The sequence below is a fragment of the Octodon degus genome, unplaced genomic scaffold (assembly GCF_000260255.1).
Source record: "Octodon degus isolate 3935 unplaced genomic scaffold, OctDeg1.0 scaffold00054, whole genome shotgun sequence".
NCBI classification, from domain to species: Eukaryota; Metazoa; Chordata; class Mammalia; order Rodentia; family Octodontidae; genus Octodon; species Octodon degus.
The window spans coordinates 11805690-11826279 of NW_004524630.1; the positions used below are offsets into that span (position 1 = coordinate 11805690).

The following is a 20590-nucleotide window of genomic DNA, read 5'->3' on the forward strand; positions in this document are numbered from 1 at the left end:
TGCTGGGGGATTGAACCGCGGTCCCCAATGCTTTGCCAAGCTTGTTCTAAGTAGGTGCTTTAGACCACTGAGCCATCTCTCCAGCCCTGGCTGCCCACTTTCATGTGGCTGATGTGAGCTCTCAGTAGAGGTGTTTTGTTTTGTTTTTTGTGGAACCAGGGATTGAACCCAGACCCTTGCACTTGCCAGGAAAGCGCTTATTCTACTGAGCCATCTCCCCAGCCCCTTAAATGTAAAGGGACAGACTAGTAAATTTATTAATTATTTTAAGACAGTTGTTTTGCAATAGGGTGAATCATCAGCTAACACACAGTTGCTTTATTGCTTCTGAGGAAAGCAAAGGACTTTTTTTATTTTTTTGCGGAACAGGAGATTGTACTCAGGCCCTTGTGCTTGCCAGGCAAGCGTTTATTCTACTGAGCCATCTCCCCGGTCCCTAGTAAGGGTGCTTCGTGCAGTGAGCTTAGAACTGTTTCAACTTACTCATATGCGTGCCTCAGCTCTCCACAGCTAAATATGAGTCATCTATCACAATCTCTGAAACCCTAAGGGGCAGGTAAAGGAGGAAAGAAGAGGATCCGTAGGCCAAGACTATCCTGTCTCTCCTACTTCTGCCTTTTACCCAGTTCTTCAAAGGGCTTTCCTCTGCAGCCTTATTGCAGCAGCTCCCTCCTGTTCATGAATCTGAACTGACCCCAAGCCAGAGGCTCTGTTCCGAAGTGAATTGCTCCGGTCATCATTGTGGTCCCGGTGCCTAGATCAGCCTCAGGATAAATATTTGCAAACATTCCCAATAAATAACCAGGGTGAAAGTTCTAATTGGCTGTCTAAACTAGCACACTTCATTGCAATTTTAAGAAACCAGTTGGGTGTATTCTAGCCTCAGTTCCCTTGGAACACAGAAACTTGAAGACCGTTGTATCAGTTGAGTAGCTAGCATGGTCCTGCTCTACAGGCTCCTGGGAAAAATGGAGGTAAATGCCAGGCCCACAAAAGGGGCACATCTACCACGATAGCATCACCGGCATCAGAAGGATCACAGCTACAATGAGCTGATGTACTTTCCTAAAGATGCTAAGTTTATTTTTTTATTTTTATGGTGCTGGGAATGGAACCCAAGGAGCTCACACATGCCAGGAAAATGCTCCTTGCTGAGCCACATATAACTGCAGCCAAGATTCTAGGGTTAAGGTCCAGTCCCCTCATCTTCCAAGCAGGGGGCCTATGGCAGTAGTGATGAACCTTTAACAGGCAGCAGTTGCTTGTTATTACTGAAGGCTCTAAAAGGTTGGCCATCACTGGCCCATGGCACGGCCAGTCTAGCCAGTCCAAAGCCAGCACCACAAGGGCCCTCTGTGGCCAGGTGCACACCCATGACCAGCCACACCTGTGACCCATGAAAAGATGTTCTACATCTTGGGACCAATGGAAAAAAACCTACATCCTGATGAAAACCTCTTGAATTAGGTCCCAATGCTTTTCTCATCCCTTTTAAAGACACAAACTCACTGGGGAAATAGCTCAGCGGCACAGTGCCTGTCTGGCAAGTGCAAGGTCCTGGGTTCAATTCCCAGCACCAAAAATAAAAAATAAATAAAGCCATAAACTTTCACAGTCAGCATTCCTTCAACTGCTTAGAGAGGAACTAATATTGTGTTCAGTGGTGCCCTAAATTGTCACATGAAACTCATGCCTATCAGCTACATGTTTGCTTTTAGCTTGTGAGGACATCTCTGAGACTGGCCTGGAAAAGTATCATTAGACAGAGAGGCTCTGAGTGAGAAGATGGACACTAAGATTGCAGGCCAACGGCTAAGAGTATAATGACTCAGGTTTGGGTGGACCCTCTGTGATGAAAGATGCCATGGAATGAGCAGCCATTGAACTCCCCAAAGCACCATTCATGCACTCAGTCCAAAAGACGTTGTCAGACCACCTCTCCAGCAAATGCACCAAGCGATAAAGCCAAGCTCTGTGGGATGGAGCTGGGGAACCAGCACAGACTCACAGGCCCTAAGATTGGCTCACTAGCTCACCTATGGGAAAACTAATAGGCTTTCAGGTTAGGGGTTGAAAATCCAGCTTGACATAAACCCTACTTGGGGCTGTTTATGTGTTTGTTACTATAGTGAAGCACCCCCAGGGTGTCATGGGATTGTAGTGACTTCACATCCCATCCACGCAGGCTGAAGGAAAAGCAATGCCAAATTTAGCCAAGAACTGCAGACTTAACAATGCTCCCAAAGAGCTGGCAAGCATCATGTCACCGTCCCCGGGCCCCTCTGATACACATGAGAGCCCAGCCTTCCCTAACTGACCCATCCTGCCCAACCCCACAGAATGCAGACCTGTGATGAGAGGGAGCCTCTTAGCCAAGAAAAGCAAACCTAATTTGCTCTCTCCTCCAATTACTCTACCATTTTCTGGAATTCCTATCAACAATAATCCTGACTGGTAGTCCTGAAATGCTTGTAAATATACCAGTTTCATACATTTTTGTATACTTGCTCTCTACAGAAGAGCAAATAGTATTTCCCTCATTTTATTTTATTTTGATACAGGGTCTCATTATGTAGTTCAGGCTGGCTTTGAAGTTGCTATATTGTCCAGGCTGATCTCAAACTCATGGCGATCCTTCTGCCTCAGTCTCCCGCACTCTGGGATTACAGGTGTGTACCACCTCACCCAGATTCCTGCTCATTTTAATAATTCTTTAGATGGGGAAACTGAGGTTCATAAAGGTTAGGACTGAAGATGACAAGAACAGGAGGCAGAAATGAAGCTCAAATTAAGAGCTTCTATTTCCAAGATTGATGCTTTTTTTTTTTTGTTCCTGTTCATTTGTTTGAAACAAGGTTTCCTGTGCAGTTCAGACTGGCCTTGAATTTGCTTACGCAGGCCAGGTTGGCCTCAAACTCACAGCAATCTTCCCGCCTCAACCTCTCAAGTGCTGGGATCACAGGCATCCACCACCATGGCCAGTAGGATGCTTGTTCCATTTGCATCCAGCTCAGTTTTCTGAGGCTGTTGTCATACCAGAAAGATGAACGCATGCTGGAGATACAGGTGAGCGACTTGGCTTAGAAGTTACATCAAACTTTTTACTCTCTTCTGAAACAGGCCAACCACGCTATCACGTCCTCTTGGCTGCGGCTTGACTGGGCTGTGTGCAGTGAGCTCGAGAATCTTCGTATCGCCAGTGTGAACAACTCTCACTGGTGGGAAGACAAGATTCAAAGGGCCGGCTCAGAACTGCCAAGTTGGGCTGATGAGATAGCTCAGTGGTCTAAAGTGCTTGCTTAGGCAAGCTGAGGCAGGCAGGGACCGAGGTTCAATCCTCAGCATTGTACCAGCCTTGCCCTCAGGGTGGGCTGAGCTGGCCAAAAAGAACTACCATGCGGAGCAAGACACTCAGAGGGCGGATGGACTAGTTCCGATGCTGCTCACTGAGCCCATGAACATAAGTGACTGCATAAGACGCCAGACGCCCGACCACCTGACACCTACGGCTCCTTCCTACTTACAAAGGTGACTCTGCTGTCCCCTATGACGCCATTTGAGGCAACCTGCACATGTTGCTTCTTCCCTGTCCAGGTTTGTCTTTTGTGTGAGGTCAAGATAAAAATTAAGAGAGACCAAAAGGTGAATCTGATCAACTGTTCCCTGTTCACTCACATTTTCCTGGGCTGATGCCAGAGCCCGCCAACAGATGGGACGGCCCTGTGACATTATAGCAGGCCCTCTTCCCACATCTAGGAAGAAAACTAACTTGTCAACACACGAGAAACACATCTTCTTTTCTCCTCGCCTCCCTAACTCTTCCATTCTCCTACAGCATGCTGCCTGTGCTCGGAGGGCCCTGCCTTTCCACGGCCAGGGTAAGGCCGTACCTGTGCGTGTTCAGGACATTTCCTGAAAGCATTCTGGGACAAGCAAATTCCATTCACCAAATTTGCCAGCTTGAAATGAGCTGCACATGAGCACAAAGCCTTAGAAGCTCACCATTTCAAGTATAAACTGAAACTGAAATGGCTCAAATTTAGATACAGATTTCCCGGGGTAGGGAGTATAGCTCAGAGTGGAATGCTTGCTTCGCAGGCATGAGGCCCTGGGTCCTACCCAGCACACGTGCACACACACACACACACACGAAAACACAGTTGAGAAGAAGAGGTAAAGCTTACAGATCTCTAAGCAGTCAGAGACCAGGACCCAGAGTACGAGGTGCTGGCAGGGTACTTGGAAGAAAAGAAGAAAGACTGTGTCAGGCTTAGGTTTGATTTTATTGGAGATGACCGAAGAGAGCTGACACAAAGAAAACGAAGAGAAAACCTACCCTGCATTATTTACAGGTAATTCACGGTCTTCATCCTCTCCTTCAGTTTCTTTAATGATTGCCCCCTCTTTGCCTATCAGTGATGAGATCCTTTGTGATTTTCACCCCTTTGTCCCCAGTGCCACATTCTCAGCCCTGGGAGTCACTACCAAAGGAACTGGAAGACACCTATGTCCCTGGAATACTCAACGGGGCACTTGCTGATTTATGCAGAGCCCCAGGTGAGCTCAAGAAAACCTTAGCATGGAGCTAAACACAGCCTGTTCCTGTCCCCAAGTGCTGTCAGGCTGCGGTGACAGAGTGGACGAGGCAGAGGAGTGGATACAGCAAGTGCACCCTACGGGGAGTCCTGCACGGACTCGTCTGCCTCTGCATGCACCAATTAAAGGCCCAGACCACGGGTTTCCTATCCCTAAGCAAAGCCTCCTGCATGGACCGTGGTGAGCATTCAATGAGCAATATACGTAAAGCATCCAGACAGCGCCTCGTGCACAACGCATGCTACCAGGTAGGCACGGCTGCTGCTGTGGCTGCTGCCCCCACCGCTACATGCCTTCCCACGTGGTTGTTGGTTAAGATGGCAGGGTACTATGGTACACTGAATAGCACAGGTGCTGGGCGAGGCGCCTGTAAATCCTAGCGCTTGGGAGGCTGAGACAGGAGGATCGCCAAGTTTGAGGCCAGTCTGGGCTACAACAGTGAGTTCAGGACCAGCCTGAACTACATGGTGAGATTGTCTGAAAACAACAAGGACAAGAACAACAATAACAACACAGCGCTGGTTACATGGGAGACAGGTAGGGATTGACAAGCTCCAAGCTTTATTCTATACTTCTGAGGACAATTCTTCAGCAGACAAGAGGGCGCTAGTGGCTGCAAATACCGGCAACCCTTGCCATGGTACTCTGCAGCACACAGGACGGTTGTTGGCTTCTGGAAACACAGTTCATTAACGAGACCTAGCCCCTTGTGCCTGTAGTCCACCACTGTACTTGCCCTTCACCCTAGGACCCAGGGCCACCTGCTTCTCTTGCCAGAGACTTGTGCCTGGATGGCCTGAGTCACCCTCCTGCCTTCCTCCACATCCACATTACTGTGTCCCTATCAGTGGCAATTCTCCAAGACAGGTGGACAGAGGAAGGTAGGGAGCTGGTGTGGACTCCTTCACACCCACCTCCACTTCCGGAGAGCACATTTGCTTTTAGTAAAGAAACGGCTAGGCCGGATGTGATGGTGCACACCGCGAGGCCCAGCACTTGGGAGAGTGAGGCAGGAGGACTGCTACAAATTCAACGGCAGGCAGCCTGGCTATGTAGTTTGTCCTTGTCTCAACCAAACCAAACCAAACCAAGCCGAACATGGTGGTACACATCTGTAATTCCAGCACTCGAGAGCTGAGGCCATGAATTAGAGGCTAGCCTGGGATACATACTGAGTTCAAGGCCAGCCTCAACTATATAGTGAGACCCTGTCTCAAAAATACCCAACCCGAATAACCAAACAAAAAAATCCTCTGAACGGTACCAAAAAGAACCTGTTAGTCTAGTCTCCTTATAACTGTTCTCTACGACCTAGTAGTCTCTCTAGATTGACTTCATTAGAGAAAATAGCGAAATACGAACATATAAGCCATTAGAATCCTATTATAATTGATGCCAGCTGCTCATTATCAGGTTGAGGTCAGTCCACAAAGCCATGACAGTTTAGCTTCTTACAGCCAACCCCTCTCTCGGGTTCCAGTTATGGTCTTCCTAACCACACTTCTTACTTCCAGGCTTGAATTCCCAGCAGGTTGCAAATGCTAAGAGGATTCCTCTTTCTGGGGTTCATGTCTATAGTATTCCTGGCTTTCTCTAACATTGAAAGGACGTTGAAACTATGTGCAAACATACTTGGGTCTCTGCCAGTGAAACAGCCCTGGTTTTGCTGTGTTTGTTGAAGAAAACTAAGACTCACTAAAGCTGAGTTCTGGTACCCCGGGTCCCTGCTTGGCGGTGCTTATCTTTAGTAATTATTTTACTATTCACCAGAAGAACCCAGGGGCCCTGCCCGGGTGGGGCACGGGGACATCAAGACACAAAATGCAGCAGAGTCTGGAGCCTGTAGGCAGCTGCTTGAGCATCTCAGAGCAGAGCGAAGCACTGGGGATAAAAGCTGTGAATTATTTCGCTGACAGAGACTATAAAGATCCACAATCCCAGGCTAGGACGTAGAAGACTGTACTTCCTACGAGGTCACAGTGTCAGAGCAGGAACAACCTGATATTTTATAGCATCACTCAGTATGAAATCCATCACTTAGCAGTCATATTGAGGCAATTTCATGCGATGAATGGAGAATCACCATAAGCTAAGTACAGAAGGAAACAAGAGGCCAAGAGAAATTCTGGGGCCGGGGAGATGGCTCAGTGGAATAAGCACTTCCCTGGCAAGCGGAAGGGCCTGAGTTCAATCCCTGGTTCCGCAAAAAAAACCAAAAACAAACAAACAAACAAACAAAAAAAACCCCTATATTTAAAAAAAAAAAAAAAAGAAAGAAATTCTGGCTCCATCTGAAAGGGTCCTTCTAGTAATTATGCTAGCCTGGCCTCAAGTCTAGAGTAAGACAAACCTAGGGCTGTACATTCCCTTCTTTTTTTTTTTTTTTTTTTTTGCGCCGAATGCCTTCAAGGCATGACTGGCTGTCTTGTGTTGTGGGGATCGAACCACAGCAACCTGAGCCTGACTGCTTTGCTGAAGCAGCCACTTAAAGAACTGAGCTAAGGGGCAGGCCCCCGTACATTCCCTTCTTGCTGAAGAGATTCGCCAAACTTTTCCTTGATACCAGTGAGTGGCCTCTGTGAGGAGTAGGGGCCTCCTGACCCTGGAGCACGTTCAGGGTGCATCTGGGATAGAGCCTGCTACCAGGAGGAAAAGACTGTCCATCAGCACGGCTTACGTTTCTATTTGGTAGTGACTCACATACGCTCCCACAGCACTGATGAACCACTTGGGCAATGCCAGGCGGAAGCTGGCCCACAGGAAGTAAAAGGCTGATGGTGTGGCAAGGCTGGTGGGACCCGGAAGTAATTGAAGGAGAAGCCTGCATGCCAGGAGGCTGCCGCCCTTCCCGGGCATGTGGAAGGTTCTCCTGTGCCAGCCTCCCGCTCTAGGAGGAGACAAGAAATAACTGAAGAAAGAGGCGGCAGCCAAAACTGCAAGCACCCTGGCAGCGAGAGAGCCATGCTGCGGGCCGTGACCTGGAGCCCTGTGTGAATCTACTTGCTGGCACTTGCTGAGTGCCTGGCCGGGTACGAGATGTGGTACGGACAAGTCTGGGCATCTCCACAAGGTGCTGCAACCTAGTGGGAAAGAGCCTTCTGCAATCTTTCCCTAGCAATTATCGTTAAGGGTCTCATCTGGATATTTTTCTTCCATTTGTACCTCAGGAGGGACACCTGTGGGCCCTGGGCCCACCTGAGCAGCACCATCCTTCCCTGTACGTCAGTGTGAAAACAGAAAGGGGCCCACTCGCACAGCTTGTTTTTCCATGTCTGCTCCACAGCACCCCTCCTAGGGAGTGCTTTCGTGGGCAGTTCGTGAGAAATAAAACAGAGAATAGATTTCAAGAAGTTTCAGAGAGAAACTGAGATCAGGCATCTTCACAGTGGGAGGTAAGGTCACAGTCCTGCCGACCACGGTCCTCCTCCCCTTTCTGATGGGAAATGGGAAGGTGACGGGAGAAAGCCTGTTTGCTAATCACAAAGTGTGTGCAGCCACCCTTGTCACCGACTCTTGGTCCACTTACTGTTATTCACTCTTTTTTTGGACAGCGTCTTGCTTTGTAGTAATCCTCCTGCCCCAGCCTCCCAAGTGCTGGGAGTATAGGTGTGCGCCACCACACTGGATAATTATTGTTTGTTAATTCCCCACATCCCAATTTATTGTATTTTTGTGGTACTGGGGAATTGAACCCAGGGGTACTCTACCACTGATTGATATTCTTATCCCTTTTAATTTTTTGAGATACAATCTTTTTTTTGACTTTGCACTTGCGAGACACACTTATGCCACTGAGCTATCCTCCCTAGCCCAGAGATACAATCATAAGTTGCTACATCTGGCCTTGAACTCGTGATGCCCCCTGCCTCAGCCTTTCAAGTAGCTTGGATTACAGGCACATGCCACAAGGCCCAGTCTCCTCCTTTTGCAGATACCAGGACATGGACTACTTCACAGAAAAGGGAGCAAGAATACAGACAGAGGGGGGGTGGGCAGAAATGAGCACCGAGAGAGGCCACTCCAACTTCATGGGGATGAATTCACACCACGATGCTCCTTAAAGTGAAGCCAGTGGCAGGGCAGGGAGCTGGGCAGGGAGCATCTAGGATACCAGGGATGGCCCAGGAGTTTACCACTCCACTCTATGGGGAGCCCAAAGCCCTTGAGTTCCCCAGTTGCTGTTTTGGCAGACAGAGGCCAGCAAGGTTGACTTAATCCCAGAACACCCAGACTTCCCAGAGCCCAGTGGTGCTGGCTTGGTGCTAAGCACTTTGCCCGAGATGCCCTCTTTTGGCTCAATCTGGCAATGAAGCTGGGCCTTGCCCCCTGTGCTTGGCATACTGATGCAGCAGAAACTGCCAGTTCTAAGATCACAGCAGCACGTGTGAGCGGGGACAGTCCATGTCTTAATAAAGGTCCCCACTGAGGAACGGGTTCCAGCAATGACTCTCAGTCAGTCTGACTGTTAAAGTTTGCAACGCCAGGGTTTGTAAGTGGGGGACTCACTGTGGAGGGTTATCCCTGCAGGCTTGGGAGTGGCCAGGCAGAAACAGGTATCCTCACTCAATGCCCATTCCCAGCAAAGACAGCAAGGGAGACATAAGGGGGGGAGGGGCGGGAAGCACAGTGTGGCTACGGTGCCCAGCAGGGGCCTGGCGGGGTGGCTGTAGTTCCACTCTGGGGGGCTGCTACAGCCAGGCACAGAGGAGCTTACCTGGCCCTGTGTCCCCGGGTCAGGTGCGAGCTGTGTGGGAGCTCGCTCTCCCTGCCCAAGTCCCTCAGGCTGACTGCACAGGGGACACACAGGCATAGTTGACATCTTTCTTATTCTTGTCTACTTACAGCTGCTGTGAAGCAGAACCTCTGCACCATTCCTGCGGCCTAAACAGAGAGGCCGCGGGTGAGGATGCACACAGGCACAGACAGCTCCTGCCCCAAGGGCGACTCTGCTGTCGGCCTCTCTCCCTGACCCAGGGCAGAAACCGGTCCTGAGGCCCACGCCCAGGGTCTGCCTGCACTTCCCCTGTCCCCACCCTCCAGTCAGGAAAAAGGGAAGGAAAAGAAAAACTCAGAAACCTGAAGATTGTTTGGAATTTATTCTCTTAAGAATGTAACATTTGTCAAAAGAAAAATTTAAAAGCACAACACCGTGATTTCACAGTAACGGCAAAAACAAAGTTACACAATTAAATAAAAACTCACAAAGAAACACACCAAAAACTCACAACAGCACAGGTTAAAAACAAGGGCAAAACAAAGGCTTTAGGGAAGGTTAGAGTGGACAGGTGATACGTTTTTTGGCACAGCTAATTCTCCCCTGTTCTGGCAGCTTTATGCTGTTGCCATGGGAACCTGGTTGCTGTCTTTCCCTGCCCCTACCCCAGGTGAATGACTGGGGATGGCAGGATCCCCTTCCAGGAAGGCCTAACAAGGTACAGTCCTGTAGAAGGCAACCAAAGAGAGCAAATACCAAGTGATGGCAGACAGCTGCAGTAAGCGACCCAGCAGAGAGGTCCAAGAACAAACGCAAGGGCAGGTGGGGACTGGCTTTCTGTGGACGCTGCCAGCAGCTAACTCTTGCCTCCAGTTTGCTCCTGACTCAATCATCAGACCTTGCAGGCCTGTACTGCTCCGAGATACACATTCTCCACTCCTCACATGTGCTCTTCTTGGGCTGCCGTGGTCCCTAAAACCTGAACTAGCTCAAAGGCAAAGTTCCCAGTGTCACAGCTCCCTCCATTTCCAGAAGGATGGAGCACAGAATTTTAGAAGCAGCATTATTATTATTATTATTATTATATTTAAATATATATCCTGATCTATGAACTGAGAACTATATACAGATACATAACAGCCCTTACCACAGACTCAACCATGATGCTGTGATAGGGTTGGGGGAGGTAGGCTGGATTGCAGACCTCTCTGCGAGATTTTCCAGAAATGCCTAAGAGGGAAGAGGACTTGGGAGGCTGTAAGATTCCTAACTTCCTTGTTAGGCAGGAGCCCCAGGGCTGAAGGAAATGCCTGCACCACCTGGCGGGCTTTGACTGGCCTGTTCAGGGTCTGAACTATGGAAGCCAACATACAAGGGGTGTCTGGGGACAGAGCCAGGTGATGGCACTTGTAACTCGGCAGCCTCTTGACTTAGACTGCCTTTCCCATGATACGACAGTGTGCCCTACGCCAGTCTGCAGAAGGTCAAAGGTCCCTGGCTGAAGAGCTCGAGGAAAGGCTGTAAGGCTTCCCCTAGGCCCTTTCCTCTTGTTTTGTTGTCCACAGCATGAGATAAAAGGGAATTCCTCCAGGCAAGGAAAGAGTCCCCACACCTGTCAGTGAGGGCTTCCCACGCAGCCTCAGGAGAGGAATCCCACCTGAGTTTGTCTTCTCTGCCTGCTGCCCTCACTCTTCCTCACATCAGGGTATGTACTCTGAGGCCAGGGAAGGAAGGACATCTGTACCAGGTCCACTGACCCACAGCATTTACAGGCTTGAGAACAGAAGCCATGGCTTCTCTATTAAAAGCACATTACAAACACAAATACTGTAAACGATGTCCCCCGCCACTAGATTAGGCAGCAGTTACAGATTAGGTTACCGAAACAGACAACACTTGAAAGCAGGCCTACGCTAGGTTCTTTTAACTTGTGGGTCATGCTGGTTTTGGTGTGTGTATGTGTATTTGTGGGAAACAGAGGTCATTTTGGTACAAAGGGAAAGAACACAAGGGAAAATAGAAATGCCCTAAGAGGAGGCACAGGGCACAAGCAAAGCAGGTGCAAATACCCCTGGTTACCAGTCCTGGCTCAGCGACTCGGTTCTCGGGAGATTAGCACAGCCACCCATGACAGTTCACTCATCCCAGCCCTTCTGGTTCTCAGGGAGTGGGGGAGATGGCTGGGGTCTGTGCTAATGACTGCTCCCTGCCACACAGTCTGGACCCCTCAAACTCTAGCTTTTCTGTAGCCTTTCCAAGAGAAATTCTAGTTGAGTAACCAATGCTTTGGTCTGGGATTTTTTTTTTTTTTAAAAAAGAAATCTCTATCAAAGGAGAAAAGAAATCTGTCACGGCAGCTACATCCCACCACACGCTGTCCCTTTTCCACATAGGCTAAGCACAGGTTAGCCCCCAGAGAAAGTGTCAGGCTCGGAGCTACAGCTTCCAAAATCTTGTGTCTCCAGCATAGACAGGAATCTCAGCACTCCTGAGCTCGCGGGCTTTCCTGCTGTCCAGAGGGCACCTTGCATAGGGGGAGAGGGCCTGCCTGGCTCAGCTTAGGGTACCTTTGGGAGACCACAGAGCTGCTGAGCTGTAACAGGCTAGGCATGTTCTAGTTCAGAATCAAGAACCACAGGGTCTGAAGCATCCTCAGGGTGCTGGCTCTTTCTTATTTTGATTTTGTAGTCACACTGCCAACTTTCATCTTCTTTCTCAGCTTTGTAGAACATTCTTCTTCACTTCTACGGAACCCTAAAGCCTTTAGCATTCTCAGAACCCTGAAGTCCACTACACCTTTCAATCACAGAAATGCAATCTGAACCTGACAGGAAAGTGAGCAAACTCGGTTTGTTCAGAAAATAACTGAATCTCACTGCATTTACCTCTTTTAAAACTATATTCTGTACTTCTCACTCAAAAAGTTCCATTTCCTTGTGTCGTTTGACAGCAGTGTCAGATTCCTTAGAAAACCCATTTGTGCTGCACAGAGGCCTGGACCAACAGGGCGGTGCTCTCACCTCATTGAACAGCTCCATGGCGACAGCCAAGGCCGTGCCTAGCTCCCTGCAATTTTCTCTCACAGTAACGCCCCCACCTCCTGAGAAAGACCACACAGGGCCAGACTGTGCCAGGCACTCGTGGCTGAAGCATGGCTGGCAGATGTGGGTTCCACTTTCAGGGCCCTCCTAGTGTGATCAGGACACGCGTGTAAGAGCACAAGCTGCGTGTGCCCTGCTCATCCAGGTCTCAGGCTGCAGGGCTCCGGGCACTGCTGCTGGGATGGACACCAAGCAGGTGGGTCTCTCCCAGACCAGCATCACTGGGCTCAATTTCCTTAGCATAAGAAAAGAAGCAACTGGGGGATGATTCATTTGAAACCTAAGAGAATTCTTCCCTTTTCCATCCTCAAAATTCCGCTACCAACTTTTTCTTCAAGGTTTCTGGCATTGGCTGATCATTTTGTATGTGTTTACAAATGGCTATGTGAGGTATACTTGCTATGAAGAAGAGGAAATGTGCGACAAACACAAACACAGCCTTGTCAACTTCCTCTCAGCTACATAGTGCCCCTGAGCTGTGGATGGCCTGGGCTGTCCTGGGGCCCCAGAGGTTTATACAACTGTGGACTCACTTTACAGGTTTACAAGAAGCAGAGAGGGGCAACTTATTTTTCTTGGTACCAGAGATCGAACTCAGGACCTTGCGCTTGCCAGGCAGACACTTATGCCGCTGAGCTATCTCCTGAGCTCAACAGGAACAATTAAAGGAGAAAAACACCACTGTGGTCCTCCAGAGGCTTCAGCTCCTGCACCAGCCCAGGCCTCCCCTGTGTGTTGTGGAGGCAGAATGATGCCACAGGAAGGAGGATGACATTGGGACAGAGAGACCATGAGCCTCACTGGAAGCTCAGATGCCCCAAATTGGTCAGGACGCAGCATGTCCTTTAGCTTATCCAGACACCTAGCTGGGGGATGAGATGTAAAAACATCAAGTTTGCTGAACACAAATTCAGACCACAGGGCCTCACTGACCACAACTCCTATGCTCCGCCACAGAAATCCTGAACAAGACCCACTAGGAGGCCTGGCTCCTCTGGCCTCTCATCTGGGCCAGCGGGCCCAGCTTTCTTTGCGTTCCTGTTTAACTGCAGGGTCTGCGCCAAGCACCCAGTGTGTTTGTGGGAGGTGGGAAGGGGCTACAGGGACCACACCCCGATGCATGTCATCAGTACTTGGTGACCCTGCTTCTCAGAAGGCCCCTTACTGGCTCACAGCCTGCCAGTGAAACTCCCCTCCGATCTGCACCAGTACCTCCGACAGACCATAGAGAAAGGGGACCCCGAATGCAAGCAGCTGGCACATGAAAAAGGAGTCCAAAGGGTTCTGAGCCACTTGGTGCCCAATTGACGAAATGTTGCTTTGGAGGTGCTGGCTCATCCCCTTGGCCTTGTCACAGAGGCCGAGAGAGTGACGTACCACCCAGTCAAACAAGGAAGTGAGGCTACCTGGGGTCCTCTCGGCTGAGCTGGCAACGGTGCTGGCCCGTCCGTGTGCGTCTGCAGCAGGGCCATCCTGCAGGGGTCCTTTGGCTTCCTAGAAAGGCCACAGAGAAAGGACAGTAACTGGCTGAGCCCTCAATCCAATGGCTCTTATCATTCAGGGCTGTACTGCTTGTACAGTAAGTCTTTAGAGAAACAGGGACACACATGACACAGAAGTCATTAGGAGTCAAAGTCCATACAACCTAAGTATACAGTTGGTCCTCAGTATCCGTGAGATGGGTTCCAGGACCCCACAGGTAACCCAATCTGTGGATGTGCCAGTCTGTTTAATTTTGGTACCAGGAATTAAACTCAGGGCCCGCACCACCAGGCCACATCCTTGGCCTGAGCCCTTCATATAACACAGCACCACATCAGCCCAGAACTTATGCGCATCCTCTCTGGTTGCTGGTGAAATCCACAACAGTGGAGCTCAGCACACAGGAGGCTGATGGTACACCGCGGCCCGCAGCCCCTCTGCTGTCCACAGAGCCTTTAAAGCAGCAGCAATCAGCCTGCACACTGACGAAGTGCTGCCCCTGCAGTGAAGGGATTACTCAAGTCACCTTGACAAAGAGGATTCGAGAAGCCGTTCTTATTGGAAAACAAAAGAAAGATTCCGGACAAGTAACTTGCAGAATGAAGGAGCTGAGGCCCAGGAGGGAGGGCAAACACAGCACGCTCCTCCTGAGCAGAGAGCAGGACTGTCTGTGCCTGTGGCTGCTGAGGGTGGGGAGACAGAAGCGAAAGGGACTCCTGCCTAGGGTGCTTCTCCTGCGCAACCACTCATGAAGATAGCTTCAGCCATATGAAAAAGGACACAGCAGCAAGCTATCCTCCTCCAAAAGAACAGGCTCGTTCACAGAGCCAGCACATTCCACGCAGGGTGAGCAGAGGGGAAGACCAGTGCAATCCCGATCCAGCTCAGGTGGGAGAAGGGGCATTACCTTAGGGAGGTGCAGGCCATCTGTGCCTGGATAGCCAGTTATCTCCCCAGACAGACCCTGGGAGGACAGGCCGCACGTGCTGGGCCGGCCCTGCCCTGCAGCCACACCAGCGTGGCCCACTGCTTCTCTTCCACTTACGTGAAGGACAGCCATACCTTTCCAGACAGAGGAGCCACTGCTGGCCTCTTCCTTTGTGCGTAGCCCGAGAGTCGGTAACAGTAGTGTGGTTTACAGTAGAATTTACCTACAGGAGCAAGAAGAAGGAGGAAGAGGGTGAGAAAGACGCTTCCTTCTGAACCTGACTCGCTGCTCTCAGCACGCTCCTATCTACCTCCGCCAGCCGGAAGCCATTGCTAGCACACCCACCTTCGCCAGGCCCTGCTTTCCTGTCAGGGAGGCCAGTTTCTCCCTCTAAACTTTAACTCCAGCCCTCTTCACCCCTAAAATGGGGGGTGGGGATGCACCCTCTCCTTTGGGTATGTGAAGGCCATTGAGCATTACCCAATCAGTGCCCAGGGCAAAGCTGTGAGGCGTGCACGGCAAGGCCAGGGAACAAAGTGGCAGTGTGTGAGGAACAAAGATGTGGTCACATGAAGGCTGGGAGCAGCAGTGCAGGAGAAAGCAAGAATGAATACAAGCGCGGGGCGGAGGCGGGAGGGCTGCAGGGGCTGGGGTGGCCCTGCGCTTTAACTCTGCCAGGACCACTGCTGCTGCTGCACCAGGACCCCTGCCTTCTCCACCACCTGCCAGGTAGGGCGGGCCCAGAGCAGGTTGCCGCCCTCGGGTGGTCAGGACCAGCACCGGAACGCAAGACAGCCAAGTCCTGCAGCGGACTGTAAGAGTAGGGCAGATGAATACAGAGCACAAGCCAGAGTGCACTATGACATAAAGTTAAATAATTCTGGGTCCAGTGAAATGCATTTCCTACGCAGGGTGTGGTCAAAAGAGCTCTTCCAGTGACACTGGATTGACTCAGAGCTACTTTCTTCTGATTCTCACTCACACTTAAAGGTAAGGCTTCTGCACACGAAGCGATAGGCCTATCATAGGAAGCGGTGGAGCTGGGCATGGTGGTGAACACCTACAATCTCAGTGCTTGGGAGGCTGAGGCAGGAGGAGCATCCCAAGTTTGAGGCCAACCTGGGCTACAAAGAGAGTTCAAGGCCAGCCTAAACTGCATAGTGAGACCCTGTCTAAAAAGACACACAGATATAAACACACAGACACAGCCGAAAGCTCAGGGCCACCCCAGCCCTCGCCCCGCTTGTATTCATTCTTGCTTTCCGCTGCACTGCCACTCCCAGCTTTCATGTGAACACATCTTTGTTCTTCACACACACTGCCAGACACACACACACACACACACACACACACACGTACGTGTTGGAACAGGAATCATGCTATTTCATCCTCCCATTTGTAGGCAATGCCCCTTCATCAGATAAGCTTTCCTGGGGTCACAGTTAAAATAAGACACACAAGTTAAAATAAAAGGCAGCTGACTTTCTTCCTTTCTCCTTTTCCCTGGTGATCTGAGCCTGGCTCTTCTTTTTTCAAAGTAGCTAACATGTTTCTCTTTTACTCTTCTTTCCCATCAATGCTGAATGAACCTTTTAAGCAATTTCATAGATCAATTAATACTCAAACCATGTTATCTGTTTTCCCAAACAGAATTTTCACCAGCTGCTTGCACTTAACCAGGATTTGGAGAAATTGCTGCAGCTGTTGCTGGGATTGCCCCACACCCAAGGGACTGTCGTCTCACTGCCTACTTTACAGGGGAAGGTGAGCCATGGACTTATTTTTTAGGCTGCCTTCGCTCTCCATTACCATCCATTACTGACCACCAATACATAGGTCAAACCCAAGTGTACTATTAGTCCTGGATGATAAGCTTCTGTTAGTGTCTGCTGAATCTCATACTTTAACAAACAGCGCTCCTTTCTCGATGTGGCCTGGTGGGCGTGATCACGCATGTGCCTGATATCACTTACCACCAGGCTGCTGATCAGAAACCCTGTCCTCCATCCTAGCCTGGGGTACACACTCTAGGGACCGGCCCAGGTCTAAAGTGGCCACCCAGAGCCATGCTGGGAGGCTGCTGTGGATGTGTGGATGGTGCGGGGAAAGGGCAGTGCTCCTTGTGACCGCGATCTGCAAGGAAGACACAGATCAAAGGCTTGAATCGACTGCAGGTCCCTGTTACTTGTCGCTAAGAATCTTGTTTATTACAGTACGTAAGGATGACAGCCATTCATTCCACTTCTATGTTTTCCTGCATTCTTTTTTTTTTTTTTTTTTTTTTATAACACAACAGCAGAAAGCTAGATGTAAAGATATAACTCAACTGGACTTGAGTGTATCTTCGCTGAACTGCTCTGGCCCGCTAAATTATTAACAAAAGGGGGTTAAGTTTCAGAACTTCACTCATAAAGTCTCTTAAGCCTAAGCAAAGGCAATTCCCAGGGAAGCCACTTTCTCTAGGAAGCCAGCACAACATGGCGCTGGTGCTCAGGCGCTGAGCGCGGAGCTCGGCTCAGAAGTGAGGCGCCAGCTCAGCATCTGTGATTACAAACATGAACAGCACGCATCACACAGGCTGGAGATGCAAGACGTGACACGTGTTGTGGGCACCCCATGACTGCATCTTCTCACACTCCTTCCCAAACTCAGCTCAACAATGCTTTTCCTTTTTTAGATACAAGATCTAATTATCTTTGTCCATATTTTTAGGCAAGAGTCTACAGGGCATTCAGGGTCTCACTACTAGGTAGTGATCCACCTGTTTACAGCCTCCTAAGTCCTGGGATTACAGGCCCGTGCCACCATGCCCAGTCTCAATTGCGGTCTCAGCGCACCCCGGGGGCAGGGCCAGCAACAAAATCTAATTTTTGTCTAATATTTACCTTGTGCCAGACACTGTGTTAGCTGTTTTGCACCTACCAACTCGTTTAATCCTCACACAGCCCAGTGGAGTAGCTACAATTAGCTGCCTCTTCTCAGCTGAGATGTGGGAGGAAGGGCTGAGCAAGCTGCCCAAGGGTCCATTGTCAGTCTGAGAGAGATCTGAACTGCAGAAGCTGGCTCCACAGCTGATAAGAGCTTCTCAATCAGCAAAGACAGTTATTACAAATTAACTATAATGCACGGGTGATTCACTTATGTAACCAACTAGAGGTGGTCACAATGAAGCAATAGTGATAATTACATGGGGAATGGCTGCAAAAGGAATTGGAGAAGACAGATGTCTGTCAGGCAGACGGGCTTTTCTTCCATTCACTCAGCCATTCACGGAGGAGACAGCCCTCCCGTCAGGACACAGTTCTCTGGAGAGAGCAGTGGACATGTGGCTAAACATCTGATGACAGTGAATGTTGTGTGGGGAACTAAAAAGGTGGTGAGTGAGACGGGATTGCCCCAACAAACCAGAGGTCTGGGAAGGGCCTGGGGAGGGGGCCTGTGCAGAGGGCAAAGCCAGAAGCCCAGGCTGCGAGGACAGCAGGATGCTGCAGAGAGGACATGGCCCCCTAGGGCAAGGTCCCAAAGCAGCAGCGGCTTGATCATGTTCATGGAGCAGAAGAGAGACCAGTGTGAAAGGGGACAGTGGTGAGTGGAGGGCAGATGACACCAGCGTGCTTGGGTGGCAGTGCAGGGCTCTCCCCAGGACAAGGCTGTGCATTCCAGGGGTGCTGCTGTGGGCAGTGAGGTAGGGAGCAGGGCGTTAGCGGGATCTGACTGACACCTCTGTAAGATCGCTCGAGTTGCCCTGTGGAAACAGACTACACGGTCAGCCGTTAGGCAGGGAGTGCGCGATGCTGGCACAAGACACAGTTGCTCGCCCAGGCGGTACCAAGCGTCAAGTTTGTCAGCTTTTAGGGACAAACTCTGAAGAAGTTAGAGACCCCTCCAGCAGGAAGTCTGCTTCCTCTCCTCAGGACAACAGACTGTCTAGCTCGGAGCCCTCATCTGAAGTCAGCAGCAGTGAAAGCTGGGGAAGAGCCGCTTGGCTCTGGCAGAGACCACAAGCATAGACAGAGCAGAGGGAGAGCTGCAGAGGGCGTGCAGTCAGCTCAGAGGTCACCGAACACGAACCATTTTGTAAGTGGGGAAGGAAGGAGGGGTTGAAGGGAGGGCAGGGGAACAGAGAAAAAAAACATCAATCATCTCGCATACCGGTACAAATTCTCTATGACGAATGTGATCACAATGTACATCGAAAATGTACCAATAAAGCCAGGGAGATAGCTCGGCAGCATAAGTGACTGCCTGGCAAGCACCAGGACCTGAGTTTGGTCCCTGGTACCACAAAAAAAAAAGAAAGAAAACAAACAAACAAAAAACAAAACAATAAAATCTGACTGAAGAAAAAAAAAAAAAGAATACAAATTAGCACCCATTAGCTGAGGAGACCTGAACAAGCAAGTTAGAAACTTTCCAAACTTGCTTTCTAATTTGTAAAATTATAATAATGAAAAGTAACCTCAGGGATTGTTGGGGTACAAAATGACAAGCTACATGCTCAAGGGCCCAGGTTAATGCCTGTCATATTTCTTTGCTTCCAAAGACTTCTCAGCCTTTTTCTTTTCTTATCGAAGGCACTTCATTTAGATTTCTGAAGCCCTCAGTAACTTGGCTGGACAACAGGGTAAAATTATAGTGCACCTAAAATCCCATTCTTTTCCAGAGTCCATGTGCCTTCCAAGAGATGAGGAGATTTCTCTGGGGTGCTGAGTGATGAAAACTGAGTATTGTGGGGAGCTGGCATAAGCCGCTGGTACCCCTGCTCCCATGTCTAGGGTAGCACACTTGGTTGGCTGGCCTCAATCCACGCCAGCCTCGTAGCCGCTCCTTCAGATGCCGGCTGTCTGGCCTCTGGCCTCCAAAGCCATCTCTTTCCTCTGCTATCCAGTTCTCATTCCTCCCTCACAGACTTGCCAAGATCAGTTAAACTACCCATCTTTTTGTTTTGTATTGTTTTTCTGAGACAGGGTCTCACTATATAGTCAGGCTGGCCTTGGACTCAGCGACCTACCTACTTCAGCCTCCCAAGCACTGGGATTACCGGCATGCGCCACCACGCCCGGCATTCCAAACTGTTCTTGAAGGTTACTTGATTCCTTGTCTGAATTTCTATGAAGGTTCATGGTATACAACGGGACCTGGTCCTAATCACACTTGTACACTGCTATGCTTCACGGGTGCTGGCCTATTCTCATCAGAACACGCTGGGGTGTGGGTTGTGAATGCCCTAAAGGACCATGGGTTAAATATAGGCTTGGTTTTTAGGGTAGTATTTCTGGGAAGGTGAGTCAGGCAAATCGCTGTGAGTCTGAGGCAGCCTGGGCCGCAGAGTGAGTTCAAGGCCAGTTTGAATTACATAGCAAGACACTGAAGGGTGGTAGGAGGATTTCCCATGACATCACCTGTAGGATTACATGTGTCATCATATTCAGGAACCTTTGCTTTTCATAAATTCATTTTGTCAGGCTTTTGGTTATAGTAATAGATAGCTGACGAACACAAATGTAAGCTCCGGGAGGCACACTCATATCTCATCTATATCCCCAGAAAAATGCACCAAAGATGGGCACATATCCAGAGGCAAAATCACCTATGACCGACTGACCAGGCCCCAAGGACTCTTCCCCAGGCAGATCCCAAGGTAAAAGGCTAACTAAAATAACCCAGGCATTAAAGATAATTACATGGGGCCGTGGAGATAGCTCAGTAGAATAAGTGCTTGCCAGGCAAGCGCAGGGTCCTGAGTTTGATCCCTGGTCCCGAAAAAAA

At 49.8% G+C, this 20590-nt stretch overlaps 1 protein-coding gene across 23 annotated transcripts in view; it reads right to left on the reverse strand.

The window, feature by feature from the left end:
• The window catches only part of Mical3 (microtubule associated monooxygenase, calponin and LIM domain containing 3), a 218064-nt gene that overhangs the window by 57349 nt on the left and 140125 nt on the right, over positions 1-20590 (reverse strand). For 22 of the 23 annotated variants that reach the window (XM_023717698.1, XM_004633390.3, XM_023717717.1 and 19 more), the window contains 2 exons: positions 14956-15044; positions 13818-13905 (listed from right to left, as the gene is read on the reverse strand). In XM_023717698.1, the coding sequence (XP_023573466.1) occupies positions 13818-13905; positions 14956-15044 (177 nt within the window). Of the gene's footprint in view, positions 1-13014; positions 13906-14955; positions 15045-20590 lie in introns of those variants that run through there. The other variant, XM_012515225.2, reaches the window with a different exon arrangement.